Consider the following 18,358-nt stretch of genomic DNA (forward strand, 5'->3'; position numbering starts at 1 on the left):
ACGCTATATCTAGTACCCAAAGTGCATTTGTGGGGGTTGGGTGGGGGGATATTGGAGGCCATTCTTGTGGCTAATGAGATGGTAGAAGATTGTTGTAGGAATAAGAAGAGGGGGTTTGTTTTTAAATTAGATTTTGAAAAAACTTACAATGGAGTAATTTGGAGCTTTTTGGATTAAGTCTTTACAAGGAAGGGTTTTGGTGAGCATTGGCATTGTTGGGTTAGAGGCTGTCTTTCTAAAGTGTGGCTCTCAGTAATCGTTAATGGTGAACCCAAATCTTGGTCTAGCATTTCTACTGGCATAAGACAAGGTGATCTTGTATCCCCTTTACTTGTTTTTGTTGCTGATGCATTGAGCAGGATTGTGGATACGGTTGTGGAGAGGGGGCTGATTAGAGGCATAAAATTAGGGAGAGAGGGTGTGGTGGTTTCCCACGTCTAGTTTGCGAGTCAGGGAGTGGGCTATTGAAGTAGGTGTGGCATTATGGATTGGCTATTGACTTAGGGGTTCTTTTGGGGGGAATCCTAGAGCAGTGGAGTTTTGGAATCCAGTGGTGGAAAGGGGGATGAAGAGGTTAGATGTGTGGAAGGGGCCTCTCTTCTCGTTGGGGAAAAGAATTATTGTAAATCCTTCTTTTGTCATCTTATCATATCTCATGTATTTTCCATTACATCGTTGTATTCGGGAGGCAAAAGTCCATTCTCGGATTGAAGAGTTTGTTTGGTTGGTTACTTTGATAGAGTTAACACCAACAATCTACTCCAGTGTTGGAGGCCTTCCAAGGCATTGTCCGTAGATCTTCTTTTGGGTGTTTAAAGAGTTTGGAGACTCTTCATTTATGCATATTTAGTTGCGGCATGTGGAATAGATTGTTTGGCTTATTTGGTAAGGATTGGGTGTGCCTGAAGAGGGTGGAAGACTTAGTGGGTATTTCTTTTACAAGATTTGGGAGTAGTGATGATGCTGTTAGTTTGAGATGTGTATTCTTTGCTGTTCTGTGGGGATTTGGTTGGGAAGGAATGTGCGTTTCTTCACCCGAAGGAAATTGTCTTTAACTTTGCTTTTGGACAGGATGTGGTAGATTGGCATCTCTTTGGGTTTTTAGGGCAGCCTGTTTTAAGCAGAATTGGAAAGCTTTATTGAGTTGATTGTACTTAATTTTTATTTTTCTGTTTTTCCCTATAAGGATTTCTTGTCATCTTTGTCGTATATTCTTTTGCTTCTACTGATAAAATTTCTCATCTAGAATTATATTCTTTACTGGCAGTCCAAATTCTTGGTTGGAATAGAATTCTTGTGGTTCAAATGAACTTTCTGGGTTCTGGAAGTGACCCATATGCATGTCGCCAACTGAGGTGTGCAAGTTGCTAGCAGTGACTTTCTGGTAATGGTCTTCAGTGAGATTGTCGGACAAAGATTCCACTGGCAGTGGAGGTGTGTCAGAAGTACTTGGGAAAAGGTGGCAAAGCAAATGGATTGTGGCTTCCAATTTTGGGACAGTGCATCAGCAATTGGATCTAACCAAACTCTGGGTTGTTGCTCATAGGGTTCTGTCTCTGATCTTAGTTTGTTGTCTTGCATTATTTCTGGTAATGCTTGGGTGATTTCTTGGGATTTCTGATTCTGCATTTGGCTTTTAATGGCTGAATAAAGTGACTGCAGTTTATTCTGGTTGCTCAGATCTGGTCTGGGACAACAATGGCTTGCATCGCAGCTCCAATTCAAGGGTCAATAGCATCCTGGATACAAGGGGGTTGGGATCCAAATCACTAAAAGTGCTGATGCAGACTGATAACCATTTTCAAATAAGATCATGTGAAAATAATCAAAAATTGGAAAAGAAACAACAGAAAGGGGAAAATGAGAAATTAAGCTGCTCATTGCTGAATGTGCATCCTCCAGATTCATTTATTTATGCTTTGAGCAGTGTTTAGAATCGGTATTCATTTTGTTATGCTATTTTTGACATATAATTATGTTTTGGCTTTAAAACTCTGGAAGTTTATAGATTGGAGTTATATTTTTTGCTGGACTGAATTGCTGGAATTTTCTTCTGCAAAATCTACATTATGCAGCTTCTACTGTTATTCTAGTAACTTTGCGTGTGTATGAACTGTAACTATCATGCAGTTATGTTTTTCTATATTCCATATTCCATTCTAAGTAAAAATTCAAAACGTACTGCAATTGGACAAAGTGTACTGACAAATTTGTCCAAACATGTAGCATACTTTGTTCCCGTACCTGTACAATGACCTTACCCAAAATGCATTTCGAGTAACTATGGTTTGAAGTTTGCTTTGATTCAAAATTGATGCAGCGCAGCCAGGAGTTGCAGGGAAAGTGAGAAACAAGAGTGTGGAAGAGAAAAAAAAAAAAAAGAGGGAGGAAGAGGAAGAAAGAAGTAGATTGAAGAAGAAAAAGAGGAGGATTGGGGAAAGGGGCTACCCAGAGAGGGGGAGAGGAACAGTTGAGAGATTCTGAAATTTTAATTCAAGTTGCAAAAACTAAGACCAACTTACTACTACAAATGTGCTCTACAGTTAACAAAAACACATAATTATGTTTTAACCCAATATAACAGAAAAATGCATATCACCAAAACAGCGTAGAGGTGCCTGAAATTCTCTATTGGTCTCCATCAGAGGGTTTACTATATTGGTAGACTTCGTTGAGATTCTCAAAGTGTTGCTGACATCTGTATTAAGGTAATTAATTTTCTCTAGTGAAGTTCTGTGAATTTTTCAAAAATTAAATATTTAAATTATCAAAATCTTGAAATTTCCCTCGACATTTTATGAAGATATCTGACTGGTAGAAAGGGTCCTGTTCTACAGTGTTTTTTGGTCTGGTTTTTTGAGCTCTAAAAATCCTGAAAATTATTAACTTCATAGTTAAAGTTGAAATTTTTATTGATCCTAAAGGATTGATTTTAATGATCCCAAAGGATTTGTTAACCAAATGAAGCGAAGTGAACCAATACCTTTGGTCTGGGGATTTGATTCTCTCTCTGTTCTATAGTAATTGCCCCTTAGCGTCATGGCTCACATGGGACATGAAAGGAGGGATTGCTTTCTATCCATTCACATCGATGGGAAAACCTTGGATGTTAGACTAGATATAGAGGGAAAGGGAGACTTTTTGTTTGTTCTGGAATGTAACCCAACTCATAACTGGTGGGTGAGGCTCCCTTTGGTGGTAGCGAAGTGATTGTCAGATGAATTAGCATTGATTTTTTGGCAGGATGGGAATTTGATTTTGAAGCATAGGATTTGGTAGTGTGAGGCACTGGTTGGCGATTTGACTAACAAAACTTGGGAAGTTCTTGGAGATAAGGCTGGGATGGAAAGGAAGACACTTTTCAGTGTTTTTTTCCTGGTGGTTCAAAAAGGGATGGTGAAAGTTCTTGAAGGAATTCTGCTTGGTGGTGAGGGCCCTAATGGTAATTGTGGTGAAGACAAAGGATAACAGAGAGGTGTTCGTTCGTGAAGATAGGTAGTGATGACAGGGAAGAATGAAATTGTGAAAGATGTGGTTCTATGATGCAGGTGAAGCAGCAGATGAAGCAGCAGCAGGCACTGAATCAGATGCTGTCGCAGCAGCTGCCTTTTCATCCATCATCCGTGGACAGCATGTCTGTATGTGGGGGTATGGCTCCAACTGCAGAGGTGGCTAGGGTTTCATTGGAGGCTTGGAGTGCATTGAAGATGGGATGGAGTGGGCCAGGTTGTTTGACGATTATGTTGGCCTTGAGCCGGATTTTGGGCACTAAAGGATTTGAGGACTTAGGCTGGCTGACTGAACAGGCACCAAGTCCAAATATCTTTAATTGTGACCGGGCTCAAACTCTAGCCTACGGACTTCGTATAAAATATGGTGCACTCGAGGAAATTATTGGTAGTGAGCCCTGGAGGACTTTTTTTTTGAAAGCCATGTGATTGAAAAGAATTAAGGGGTCCTATCATCCAGTTGAGGGTGCAACCTGTGGCGAGGATCTTGCAGTGAAACTTAAGGATGTGCAGGTTCAAAATAAGTGAGGTCCTGTGGAGGGGTCAAGTGGATCAACTGGGTCTGTTAAAGTGCAGCGGAGTCCTTTGGTGTTAGTTGATTCTAGGGTGGAGTGTATGCATCAATGTGCTGGTGATCTGGGTTTGGTTCGAGCTGGCAGGGCTTGCGTACAGGCATGGATTGCAAGTTAGGGGACTGCAATGGAAGTTCTAATGTTGGTAAGGCGTGTATGAAGACTGATTCAAATAACATGTATTCTCGTTGGGCTGTTCGACTGGAGTGGGGAAGTTCTCTTGTGCATTTTTTGAGTATGTTTTTAGAAAAAAGAGGCAGATGGTAGTTGTAATATTGAGGAAATGCAGAATTATTCAAAGTCACTTTTGAATAACTGGTGTAAAGAAACAAACTGTGTGGAGGTGAAAAAGAAATGGGGAGATGAATCGAACATCAGCAATTAGTTTGATAGTGATTTTGTTTGTGATGATGGATTTACTTGATGAGGTTCTTGAACAAATTTGGTATATTTCTCATTCTTCTGATTCGCTTGGGGACATTTTCTATGTGCCACCATCTCCCTTTGAATGCTTGGAGGGCTCTCTATGTTTGAGGATGGGTTTGATAAAGAGGTGTTGGTCGGTAATTGGGGTAGGGATGGTCTTTTGTGCACCTCTGGAGGAGATTTGTAGGGTGTTTTGAAACTCAACAGCTGATGGATAAGTTGGGATTGCATGTCTAATCCGCTTGGGATTTTCATTTTAGGAGACCTCTTAGTTATTGAGAGTTGGTTGAGCTGTCCTCCTTGTTGATTTTATTTAACAAATGTCTTCTTTCTTTGGGCAGCGATGTTCTTTCTTGGTCCTTGGATCATTCGGGGTATATTCTTGTAAATCGTTTTTTCAGTTCTTGTTCCTATTTTCCTCTTTATTCTATTACTTTGAAGGCAAAGTAGCTCCTAAAATTAAGGCTTTTATGTGGTTGATCATGCTTAATAGAATCAATACCGATAACTTGTTGCAGACTAGGAACCATTGATGACACTTCCTCCAAATGCCTGTGTGCTTTACTATAATAATTCAGTGACAGCATCTCATCTTTTTTGCATTATGACTTTGCTTGGAGGGTGTGAGACAAGTTATCGGTGTGTTTTGGGATAAAGTTGGGTTTGTCCAGAATTGGTGGAGGAATTTTTGGCCATTTTATCTGTGGGTTTTGGAAGGATGAAGGATAGGGCAGCATTATGGGAAGGTGGTTTCTTTGCAGTGTTGTGGGCGTTATAATTGGAGCATAGTGCGCAGGTCTTTTTGGGGAAGAAGTTGAATTGGTTGCTAGTTTGGGGAAATATTCATTAAATGGCATTGTTGTGGCGTGTTGGCTTTGGGTATTTCAAGGGAGTTAGCTTTCAGGAAGTTGAGCGAGATTGGAGTAATCTGATGGTTTTTTGATTTTTTCTTTTCTTTCTTTTGTTGTTATTAGATTTTCCTTCTGGTTTGTTCCACATTTTATTGGGAGATGTCTTATTCTCCTTTATGTAAATTCTTAATCTATTAATGAAATCTCTTCGTTTTCTTTTTAAAAAATAAATCCTGCAGGACAAGCAATTTGCCTGGATGGTGATAAAAGTAACGTGTGAAAAAGTCTGTGTGAATTAGCAAATTTACGGTATTCTATGAACTAAAATAGCAAGGGATTAAAGTGGGGGGTTTTTTTTTTCTTGCTAGGGATGTGTTGTTTTTTTTTTCATTTTTTTTTTGTTATTTCTCTTTTGAGGATTTCTTGCTCTCCCCTATTGTGTAATTTCTTTCCTTCTTTCTTTGTGCATTTTCTTATACTATTTAAAAAAAATGTAATACTTAAAAATAATTGTTATATCTTGAAATCATTAGTTAAATCCTGGAGTAGTGGAGCATGTGTGAAGTGCTTGCCAATGGCTAGTTAAACCGAGTGCACATACTGGAAACATTTAAAATTTGAAATTTCTAATTTCAATGATAAATTGTTTATACTTCTGGACTCTGATAAATTTTGAATTGTGAAAATTTTAGAATAAAACCTGTAAGAAGTAAATTGACTGCCTTTAAATTTGAGAAGTTACAAAAATAGGAAATTTGAACCAGAATTTCAATAATATTGCAGAAATTTAGGACTTCCTAAAAAAAAATTCTTAATAGTAATCATATAGCTGCAGTGGTTACTCTTGATGCTCACAAAATAGAATGTTTGTGCAATTGTGTTTCTTTAATTGATTTCTTTGCTCAATGCACTTATTTGATGGGATGCTTGTTGAGTTGAGTTTATTTTGGTATGCTATTGTTTGCTTTCCTCTCTTGGTAGAATAATGTTTCAATAACTTGAGCTAGTCTAATTATCTTCTCTGTTTATATTTTGTAGTCTCTATCATTGGTTTGGTCATAATGGCAACACTGTTCTTGCATGAATTGGGGTATTATCTTACTACACAGACAGTTCACCAGGTTCGTGGAACTTGATTTATTTTTTGATTATTTTTTTTATCAAAAAATAAATGTGATAATATATTGAGAATTGAAAGGAGCTTGTCTGGAATTCCTAAAATTCAAGAGAGTGATAATGATCTTGTGGAGCTATCATAAATTTCAAATTTCAAGATGCTTAGGGTATAACCACCGTTTTTATATCCTTTGTTTTTTGTCCTCAAAGAATTGGATATGAAGATGAACAACTATAGATATCCCTTTTGGAAAACAAAAATTCTTCCCGTTTCTTTTCTTCCAAATGTGCCACAAAACCAATCGTATGACTGACGGTAACTCGTTGTAAAAGCTAAAAGCATGTCAATGGCCACTGCAAATGGTAAGGTCCAATTCTTTAATAGATCGCATTAAGAAAATTTGTTATTATCACGACTTCTTTTGCAATCTATATTTTGTTTTATTGTCCAAAGGAAATAGAGATTATAATAGCTCTTTTCACAGAGTAATAGATTTTCTTATAGGTACATTAGACAGTTGAGAAAAATTGAAGCAAAAATTTCCACATGGAACTCTCACAAGGATGCTAAAATGGCATTACTCTGATTCTTGCTCTCTGCCAGGTTTCTTTGTTAAAAAACTAGGCATGGAGGACAACCTCCACAAATCATTGCAGATCAAAAGAAAAGTCTTCAATTTGCAATTGGAGAAGGTTGGGGAAGGGGGTTTTATACACTTGGGAGAGATATCGTATAATTGTAGACACTTGATAAGGATTTTCTTCATTGGCTGCTAGAGGGTATGCGAATGTTCTTCTGCGGTTATGTTGAGATTGAATTAATTCATTTGTTATAGGAAGTTAAGGATACAATAAAGTGTTAAAAAAAACTGGCCAAAGTTCTGCAGAAGGCGACAATGATTCTCCTTGCAACATGGCCTCTTGCAACGACAACTCTCCTTAATGTCTCCCTCTTGCAAGGTCATGACTAGTGGTTCTACCATGGCAGAACCACTTTTGTCGACTAACCCAAACCTGCAACTCAACACTCCCCCCCCCTGGCTGGCTCCTTCCGCCATCTCCTCCTCTTGCTGTGAACCCTAAATCTCTTTCCTCTCTTTCTTTCACAAACCTGCATCTCCCTTTGACCTCCTCTCTCTGCCTCTCATCCTCTCCTCTTCTTGCTTTGAACCCTAAACCCCATACTGTTCACTGTGCAGACCTCATTTCCTGCAGCTCTATCAGTGTCTTTGGTAAAACAAACAGTGATGGTCAAGAGAAAGTCCTTCAACCTGGTCAGTGAAGGCAAAGGTACCAACATCATCAGGCTCGCGGAATACCGCAGAGGCAAACGAAACTCCTTTTTTTCTAGAACTCGAGGAGTTTGCCTGGTTCTTTCTTGTTTGGGAGGACATCTGGGTGACTAGAAGAGACAACCTCAAGACCTATTGATGGTTTTGTAGGAGGAGGAATAATGAAAGTTCACTATTGCTGCAACTGAACTCGAATAAGCATGGCAGATTTGTTACTCTTCTGGAAACCATTGTGGAGGATGGAGAAGCCTGTTTTTGTTCCAGAGAATCATGGTTCAAAGGGGTGGCTGAAAATTTTTACTGCAGCAGCTGATCTGGGCCGCCACCCTCTAAATGGAAGCTCAAGACCTCTGTGCTCACAGGACCGCCATCGTACCTAGAGAAGAAGATACTAGCCTTGGCTGAAGCTTCTGTGCCATTGATTAAGTCAGCTTCAGTCTGTTCTTGTCCTCATTGCAGTAAGTCCATAAAGCTGGTATCAAGCCTGTCGTAAGGCTTGCAGAAAAAAAATTAGTTCCTCTGGGAGGACCAGCATGGTCCTCCCATCAGGCCTTTCTATCCAATAAAAGCACTCTAACAATGGGTCTCACATGGTAGGACCCACATGTATTCTGATGGACCCTACTATTTAGAGTGATTTTACCGGATAGAAGGGCCTAATTTCTATTTTTTTTTCAGGCTTGCAGAGTTGGTGAAGACAACGGGAAGCATCCTTTCTTTTACAAGTGTCATCGATGAAAGTAGAACCACTGTTCTTGAATTTGCTGGGTCAAAGACTGCCACACCCAAACAATTCTTCTCCTTTGCTGCTTTTGGGGCGGGCCTGAGCAAATTGAACTTGGAGTCTTTTCCCTTTGGCCTCCCAGCCCCTAAGACTTTCACGAATTACAGCCCAACTCCTTCAGATCCTTTGAACTCCATGAAGGTCCGGCCAAGACAGCAGAGAAGGTGGTCTGTTTCAGGAGTCTACCCTTTCGCAAAACTCTTTCCCCCCTCCTTCCCCCCTCACCCCAAACAAGTTATCAGCACCTCCTGTGGTTGTGGACAACTTGGAACAGAGCCCTCCAACCCACAGGCTGCTGTCAATGATCTTGCCTTGGTTCCAGCCCTCTAAAAATCACCTTCAAGGTCTGCATTTTGATCTCAACCCAGTGGTTGTGGAGGATAATCATTACTTAGAGAATGCTGAATGATTTGGACCCCGATAGCAATCACCTTAAGGAGCGTGGGTGTAGCTGGTTAGCAAAGCCATACCTTTGATGGATTTGAAGATAGGCTATGAGATTGTTTGAAGAAATTGAAAAAAAGAGAAGAGAGGAGGCACAATCTAACTCTAAAAGACCTTTGGGCAGCAACAAAAAATTGGATATCAGCAGGGAGCTTAAATGCTTGGAATGTTTGGTAAGTTATGACAAAATGGGAGGATGTTCAGATATAGTGAAAGCAAGTAGCAGCCAGGGTTACATGGTTAAGCCATGTTAAGGAAAATTATTTCTGGTAATGTGAGGGGGCTCAATGACAAATATAAAAGCAGCCTTTATCAAGTCCTATCTTAAGGATTGGAGAGGTCATATTTTTTGCTTACAGGAAACCAAAGTGGAGATGGTGGATCAGTTCTTAGTAAGAGACCTATGGGGAAGGAGACTTGTGGGTGGATCTCCCTTGGTGCTGAGGGAGCAGGGGGTATCCTTATCTTGTGGAATTTCAGTGTTGTGGAGCTGCAGGATCACTCCATTAACTCTTACGTGGTTTCATACTTTCATGTTTGTTTAAAAATCTAGAAGACAACCTTTCATGGATTCTTTTTGGGGTATATGGCCTAGGTGAAGGATCCTCTAGACTTCGTTTTTGGACCGAGCTTCTAGAGATTAGAAGTAGTTGGGATGTGCGTTGGATTATTGGAGGAGATTTTAACATGGTGATCTACCCTCATGAAAGAAGTGGGGATGGGTTAGAGAACAGATGCATGAGAGAATTTCTGGACTTCATCAATGCAAAGGCTCTCATTGATCTTTTGCTTATGGGTGGCATTTGCACCTGGTCCAGTTCTAGAGGGCCACCTTCATTCTCAAGGATCGATAGATTCTTACTTTCAGCAGATTAGGAAACTCATTTCCCTCAAACCACCCTGGGCATCCTTACTAGGTTCATCTTAGATACCATTCTTATTGACACGGGAGGGGCTAAATAGGGGCTGACCTCTTTTTTCTTTGAGAACATTTGGCTAAGGCACAACAGTTTTAGGGATATCATTAAACTTTGGTGGTCTTTGCTACAGATAAAGGGGAAAGCTAGATTTGTGCTTGCATCAAAATTGAATGGGTTGAAAGAAAATGTAAAGGTGTGGAACAAAAGCACCTTTGGAGATATCCAAGCAAAAAAGAATGCTATTCTTTATGGTATCAAGGATCTTGATGAACAAGAGCTAGATTAAGGGCTTAATGCAGATGAAAGGGCCAAAAGAATGTCATTAAGGAAAGAATTGATTGAAGTTATTAGCGTTGAAGAGATTTCCTGGAGACAAAATCCAAAGCCTTGTGGCTAAAGGAGGGTGATTGGAATATTAGTTTCTTGAATCGGACAGAAAATGCCCATCGTAGATTGAATACCATATCTAGTATTGGTATTGGAAAGTGCAGCCAAATAGAGGAAGAGGAAATCAAAAAAGAGCATCTGTGAGTTCTAGAAAGTCCTCTACTCTAAATACGAAGTATGGAGACTTGTGGTAGATGGAATCAACTTTAGATCTCTCAGCTCTACCAGCATGGAGTGGCTAGAGACTCCCTTTGTGGATGCAGAAATCCTTCAGGCTTTTAGAGTTTGCAATGGGGATATGGTGCCAGGCCTAGATGGTTTCTCTTTCTTTCTTTTAGTCAAACTAGGAATTCTCAAGCAAGACATTATCAACACCTTTGAAGAATTCTATTGGAATTGGTGTATTCCAGAGAGAGAGAGAGGGGGGGGGGGGTGGTGAATTGGAAATTTAAAATTATTTCTTCCTAGGTATAACTAATCCAACAGTAGTATACCTCAACCTAGGGTCTGTCTAAAACACATACCAATTCAACAGATAAACTACTGAGTAGATATATAAGCAATTAAAGCAAACTTAGTATATCAAACGTTTAGAGTAATAAATATTAACATATAGGTGCAGAAAGTAAATTGCGGAAAATAAAACTGACACCAGATATGTTATTGGGGTTCGGCCAATACTGCCTACGTCCCCACCTCTAGCTCGCAAGCCCGAGGATTCTGCTATTGTTCACTTAACGGGTGGTGCGATATTGTTTTCAACACCAGGTCAAATTACTAGGGCTGACCTCAACCTTTACGATCAATCCTTATGGGCTAGATTAACACCCCCTCAGGCCACGCCTGGAAATCTGGAATACAACAGATAATTAGTATAATTTTTGTGTACAATATATGTGCTTCTCCAATAAGCAGATATGTACCAATACGTACAATACAACAACAAAATACACTTCAGTATGATATGAATGTATAAGTTCAGTGAAGTCTATATCCCAACTCTTAGTTATATGCAACTATAACAATTTATATGTGAGAGTGTTGTGAATAAATCTTTGAGTCAATATATGTATATCAATCACAAGAAATAAGAGATATTCAGATTCTAGCTTGTCAAAAATGAAATAGCCAATAGCACAAGACAAGCCCTTGAATCTTGCAACAAGAATGCAAGACTCACAAGCTCAAGAGTTTTCCCAAAAGAATTATGGATTAAATACCAAGGGAAAACTCTAGCTCACTTTTCTAAAAATCAATTTCAAATAGGAATGTGTAATGAGAGTGTGAGCTTTTGAAAATGAAATGGATGATCTTAAAACACTCTTACTTAAATGATTTTGCAAGAGAGAATCAGTAGGAGTAAAAAATGCAAGCTTGTATGAGTAAGTATAAAATAAATTTGCAAAGATTTTGAGAGAGTTTTTGTTAATCAAGTTTTCTAATCCATCAATAATCTCTCCAAATGAATGAGTATTTATAGATATTCACCAAATTATAACCGTTGGGGGACACAAGGGTCATTTTGGAAAAGTTTAGTGTTGGTTAATTAAAATTAACCTAGTTTAAATGCGGTAAAAATCAAGCAACCCGAGAGGTTCGATCGCCCGGTCCATAGGGCCGGTCGCCCGAACAGACACAAGCTTGTTCTAGGCTTCGGGTGGCTGAGGTGAGTTCGGTTGGCTGAATGTCAGGGCGATTTCCCAACCTTCGTGGTTTTGGGCGCCTGGTCCATGGTTTGGGTTGCCGAACATCACAATTCTGTTGCCCGGGCCTATTTTGAACTATAAGTTTGGTCGCTTGGGGACAGTGAAAAAAGTGAACTTTCAGGTTCGGTTGATCGTGGACAATATGCACAAAATCAGTTCGGTCGCCGACTCGCCCGAGCTATAGTCAAAGGTTTGACTTTAGGTTTGGTCGACCGAGGCATTCATAACGCCAAGGTTCGGTTGCCCGAAGCCCTTTGAAAAATATTTCCTCCTCTTTTGACCTTATATTATTTTATCCCTATTTGTATATTTTTGCATTTAGACTTGAGGGGATTTTTTTCATGAAGTGAACTAAGGTCAATCTAGGGCCTTGAGTTAATCCGAAAAATCTGACGTTGGTCGACCTTCGGTCCACCGAAGGTGATCCATCCCTAAGGTCATTCTACTGTCTTTTGGGCTTATGCATCCTATCATGCATGTAATGCAATTATTACAAACCATATTATTATTACAGACCCAAAGAAAATATAATGCAATTACAATTGACAAATTTTATCTTCATTCCTTTTGCACTTCGTATTGCCATGCCATATGCCAGGTGATGTTGAATTTCAGCTCCTTATGGCTACTATTTTATCCTTACCATCCATGCATGTAAAGTAATAATCCTGCTCAACATACTCAATGCACAGGTAAGATACTTTGTATTTGTCATAATCAAAACGGGATGACTCAAAAAGTCAACAAATTCTTTAGATCTAGAAGATTTGTGAGTAGTGTTAATGCCACTTTTTTTAACATTGATCCTAAAGAAAACAGGGGCTGTCAACATCAAGGATTTTCCTCCAATTAGTTTGGTTGGAAGCATCTATAATATCCTTGCCAAAATTCTCGCTACGAAAATCAAAAGAGCCATTCAGGAAGTCATTAGGCACTTTTAGCACGCCTTTGTGGCTAATAGACATATTGTGGATTATGCCCTTATTGCTAATGAAGTTGCGTATTCTTATTAGAAGGAAGGAAAAAGTGTAGTATGCAAGCTTGGAATGGAGAAAGCCTTTGATCACATCAACTGGAATTTTCTCCTTTGCCTATGAAGGAGAATGTGCTTTGGGAAGGGTTGGTGCAGCTGGACTGCTTAAGGCATCAACAGCCCAAGTTTCTCACTGCTCATAAATGGCTGTCCTCCTAATACTTTTTTCACTCCTCAAGAGGTTTGAGACAAGGGGATCTTTTGTCCCTCTTTTTATTCATTGTGGTGATGGAGGTGTCTGAGACAAGGGGATCTTTTGTCCCTCTTTTCCTGCTATCTAAAAAAAACTTGGCCCGTGATAAGGAAGCTCTCATCAGTTATCACCTTCAAATTTCAGTGCTGGGGATCTTCTGAAACATTCCCTTATTGAGAAATGTGGAAGATTGGGAAATCTACCAACTTATTAATTTTTATATCCTTCTCTACAACTTTCAACACCAAAACATACCCAATCAACCAAAGTGGACCCTTGACAAAAATAGGGTCTTCTCTGTCAAATCCTTCTGTAGGAAGCTCTCAGCAATGGAAACAAACCTCAACAATCTCCCTTGGACTCACATTTGGAATACTGCTGTGCTTACAAAGGTTGCTTTCCTTACATGGAAGGCAACACATGGTAAGATCTTAACCTTGGATAATTTGCAGAAAATGGTTGACTATCGTCAACAGGTGCTCCCTTTGCATGGCTGATGCAGAATCAGTTGAGCATATCCTCCTTCATTGCCCCTGGACAAGGAATCTATGGAGAAATGTAGGCTACTGCCAGCTTAGTGGAAGGGAACATCGGGCATGGAAAGAGATTTGGGCAGCCAAGGCAAAGAGAAAGGCTTTGTCTCCCATCCCTCTTACAATTTTTTGGTCTGCTTGGAAAGAAAGAAACAAGAGTGTTAAAAAATTCTCTCACGCTGATTCTGACTAGTAAATTTCTCCTTCCCACTCGACAAAGTAATCTGGAAGGGCAAAATTCCCCTAAAATCAAAGCATTTTGTCTTTGGTTGGTTGTGCTTAATAGGATAAATATTAATGACTTGCTGTAATTGAGGAGACCTGTAAAGGCTCTCTTCCCTGATATATGTATGCTTTGTTTTGATTGTTCACCCTCTGTTTCTCATCTTTTCTTGCATTGCAGTTTTGATTGGAAGGTTTGGAACAAGCTATTTAATTATTTTGGAGAAAGCTTGGTTTATCTTTTATCAGTGGGGGAGTTCTTGTTAATATCTTTTGTGGGGTTTGGGAGGAGGAAGGAAGGAATTGCTTTATGGATTTGTGCTGTATTTGCACTGTTCTGGGGCTTGTGGAAGGAATGTAACTTGTGTATTTTTTCAGGGAAGAAGATTCCATTTTGGTTGGTATGGGAAAAGGTGCTTTTTATCGCTTTTTAGTGGTGTGCGGCAATGGAAATTTTAAGGGGATGTGCTGGACAGATGTTCTGTGTGATTGGCAGTCCCTTCTAAGGGCGTGCTGATTTTAGTTTGCTGTCCTTTCTTTTCTTTTATTTTTTGTTTTTGTAGGGATTCCAGATTTCGTTAAGGAGATGTCTTCTCTCTTGATTGTACATTCTTTGGATTTATAATGAATTTATTTTTCTATAAAAAAAATGAGCAGTGGATTAATACGGTTCTCAATTGGCGTAGTAGGATTGTAATGAATGACCTTAATGTAATTATAGATTTTTGTGACATCTTGTATGAGGGATGACTTTGTGTAATCAGGGTTGGCATCCCCTTGATGCTCTTTCAGTGAAGTCTTTTCACTGGTTAAAAAAAGAAAACAAGGTTGGGAGGTGATTAAATTGAATCAGAAGGGAAACTTTCTGGAATTGGGTCTATGTTTGAATGGCAAGGATTATTTCAATCTTAATCCATGGAGGTGTGGTTGGGGAGGGTTGGTGAAAGTATGTGCAAGTGTTGCAGGTGACAGCATGTCCAGTGAAGACAAGCAAGCCACAAAGACTCATGTTAGCCGGAGCTAGAAGTAGGTAACCTTACGTAGTTTAGAGGTAAAGAAAAGTGTGCGATGTTGCGGGCAGGGAAAAGTGAGTGGCAATGCAGGAATTGTGGAGGTCTCCTTAGTTGGTGCATGGGGGCTAGTGGGTCTTGAAGTTTAGAGGAAGCTGGTGTTTGTGAGGGAAAGGGGGTGGCCCCATGTGTAGTTGAGAGTGGAGTGAGCTTGTAGTGGATTGGGCTAGGATTCTTGATGTTACCATAAAGTTGGCTCAGTTATTGGGTTAGCCGTTCGTCATTTGTGTGACCAGCCCATTACCCATGTTAGCTCGGCCCATCATCCAATAGTGCTCATGAATCCATATTAGGGTTGGTGGGTCTCGAAGTTTTGAGGAAGCTACGGTTTGTGAGAGGAAAGGGATTGTCGCATGTGTAGCTGAGAGTGGAGTGGGCTTGTAGTGGGTTGGGCTATGGATGCTTAATGTTACAATACACTTGGCCCAGTTATTGGGAAATGAGCCATTAATAATTTATTTGGGTCATCCCATTACCCCTGTTAGTTCAGCCCATCATTGCAATAGAGCTTATGAGCCTATATAAGGGCCTTAATGATGGGTGATGGTCAAGATTGGAGTTCAGGAGCTTTTAATGGAGATATGGCCCATTTGTAAACAATAGATGCCAATAGATGTGATCGGGCCTAGAAATTTCTAAAATGAAGTTTCCATGCTCCTCACACCTCCATTTTCATTCTAAAGCAAGTTATTTTGATGAGATAGGTATGCTCTCATTCACCACAAATCTCTCTTGATGGATTATGCGCCTCTCTCCCAAAAAATCTCCCATTTTCTCTCATGATTGGATTTGATACAAGACCTCAAGAGAGATGCACATATGTTCTACCCTCATTGGAAGGGGATCTTGGACCCCAAGGTTCGATAAAGTGAGGAAGTGTACTTCTTTGGTTGTTCTCAAATACAATCACTCACGCAATATGTGGATGAGATTTCCTAAAGTTTGTTTTTGATGGCTTGCCGATCTTTGGTCAGTTAGGAAGAGGTTTTCGAAGCATTTGGATGGGTATTGTACTATATTGTATGCCAATTCGTTTAATAAATATAGAGAAGTTTTTGGAGTTGAGGCTAGGGTGGAATGATGGTGCTCATCTTGGTTTGGTTTAAAAGGTGATGGTTGCCAAAGCCTTGTGAATGAATTTGCTGAGTTGGTTAGGGATCTCTGTCCTGATTTTGGTGGCAAAGGTGAAGGAAGCAAGCCACTTCATCGACCATGGAGTCAGATGGTGGCAGTAGAAAGAACAGCATAGCGATGGATGTAGTCGAAATGATCAGCCATGGAGCTAGGCATGATGGCTGGGAAAGGTCAATTCTGTACTAGGTTGGGTTGGTGAGTTGCAATGAATGAACTTTAGCAGTCATCCCTGGGATCCTTGAGTTCCTTTGTTCAGAGAAGATGGTTCATATAGTTGAGGTGGCTAGGGTTATGGAAGGGGCTGTGAGGTTGGCAGAGGCAGCTAGGGTTTCTCTTGGGGTGGAGGAAGAGATGAAGACTTGACACGTTATCTGCTGTTCATCTTGGACTAGTGCCAGATCATTGAAAAAGGAGGAATTTCAATTTTGTTCAAGTTGGGCGATTCCTTGCGAGCCATTATGGGTGCGAACTGGGGGCTGTTCCAATTACATAGCTAGGCCTTCTGCTTGGCACCAAATTCAAAGACAAAATTGTCATGGACCCAATCATTGAAAGATTTTGAAAGAAAGCTGTCAAATAGGAAAAGGAATTATCTCTATAAGGGTCGGAGACTTACTCTTGTAAAGAGCACTGTAACTAATCTCCTGGTTATGCCCCTCTTCCCTATCCTTGCTAAGTTTGCTGAAAGGTTGGAGGGGATTCAAAGGTGATTTTAAAAATGTTAAAATGGGGGGTTCCCTCTAAGATACGGTGTTTTAGGGATTGAATCCCTATCTACTTTTAATAAAACTCTATTGGTAAATGACTTTGCGGATTTATGAAGGAGAAGGATAATCACTGAAGGGAGGTAATTGCTTCAAATTGTCGTCTTCAGCATAATGGGTGGGCTAGCAAAGCCAAGAGGCTCTCATGGTGTCAGAGTCTGGAAATACATCAGGATTGGGAGGATTTCTTCCCTCTTTCAGTTTCTAGTCAGGGAATCGGGAAAGTGTTTTCTTCTAGCATAGTGTTTGGTGCGGCAAATCTCCCCTTAGCACCAAATTCTGCTCCATCTTTAGTCTGGCTTGTGAGAAGGGAGCTGTTATCAGAAATCATCTCCAAATTTTAGACAAAGGAAAATTTGGAACATTCCTCTGATTTGGAATGTTTTGACCGAGAAAATTTGTTTGATTGCTTATACAAATGCCATTGCGGTAACAACACAAATGATCCCAAATGGACCCTGGACAATAAAGACATGTTCATGGTCAGATCCTTCTATAGGGAACTCACTCCCTGAAAGGAACTCTTGATAACTTTACTTGGAAGCCCATTTTGGAGACAGCAGCCCCCACTAAAGTTGCATTCTTTGCATAGGAGGAAACTCTTGGAAAAGTCTTATCTTGGACAATCTTCAAAAAAGGGGGCTGCTTCTTGTGTTTTGAATGTGCGGAATCTATTGATCGCATCCTCTTGTACTGCTCCTGGGCTAGAGACCTTTGGTATGTCAGCGGGTGCTAGAACATCCTCTTGCCCCTCATTCCCCTTGCCATCTTTTGGTTCTAGTCCCAGAGGATGAAAACTACAAGTCCATCTTGTCCATAAGTTGTTGAGCTTCAAGATCCTTCCTATTAATGCACCAAAGGGGAGACACAGATAGGCAAAGTGCCGTCCTGAATCTGATTTGCTGCGCTTTGTCCATGTCATCTTCCAAAAAATAATAGCACCTTCAAACCGTTTGAGCAGAGTTACTGATATATGAGAAATGTCACCAACTAAATCATGGGAATCTGAAACATACTCATTGTTATGCTCACAAAACTCATCCTATAATAAACCAAGACCTTCACAAGCAAACTCACATTCAAAAACCCTCTCAAGATTACCTCATTTTCCCATTTCTTTTTTCTCTTTAGACAACCTTCATAATCTTCCCATTTGATTCCACCTTCAGAACACTAAGTTTCCTCAATGCTGAAACTACCATCAGCATATCTTTTTAAAATTTTATTCCCGGAGCCCAGTCTTGCTGCAAGATGAGTATGAACTTTAGGAGACAGCCCCGTCAGTTCTCTGTCCACCATCCAGAGACTTAGCACCACCATTATTTTCCACAATGTACATACCTGTTCTCTGCCTCATGTCAACGTTTTATCCTTTAATATCTCATACACACAACTCGTCGTT

The 18,358-nt window shown here is 40.1% G+C and overlaps 1 protein-coding gene across 1 annotated transcript in view; it reads left to right on the forward strand.

Annotated features, from left to right (window-relative positions):
- Positions 1-18,358, forward strand: part of LOC131148894 (uncharacterized) — a 57,449-nt gene that overhangs the window by 7,242 nt on the left and 31,849 nt on the right. Inside the window, exon 3 of the mRNA XM_058098852.1 lies at positions 6,397-6,479. Coding sequence (XP_057954835.1) covers positions 6,397-6,479 — 83 coding nt within the window. The remainder of the gene's footprint in view (positions 1-6,396; positions 6,480-18,358) is intronic.

Source organism: Malania oleifera, chromosome 2 (assembly GCF_029873635.1).
Source record: "Malania oleifera isolate guangnan ecotype guangnan chromosome 2, ASM2987363v1, whole genome shotgun sequence".
Classification (NCBI taxonomy): Eukaryota; Viridiplantae; Streptophyta; class Magnoliopsida; order Santalales; family Ximeniaceae; genus Malania; species Malania oleifera.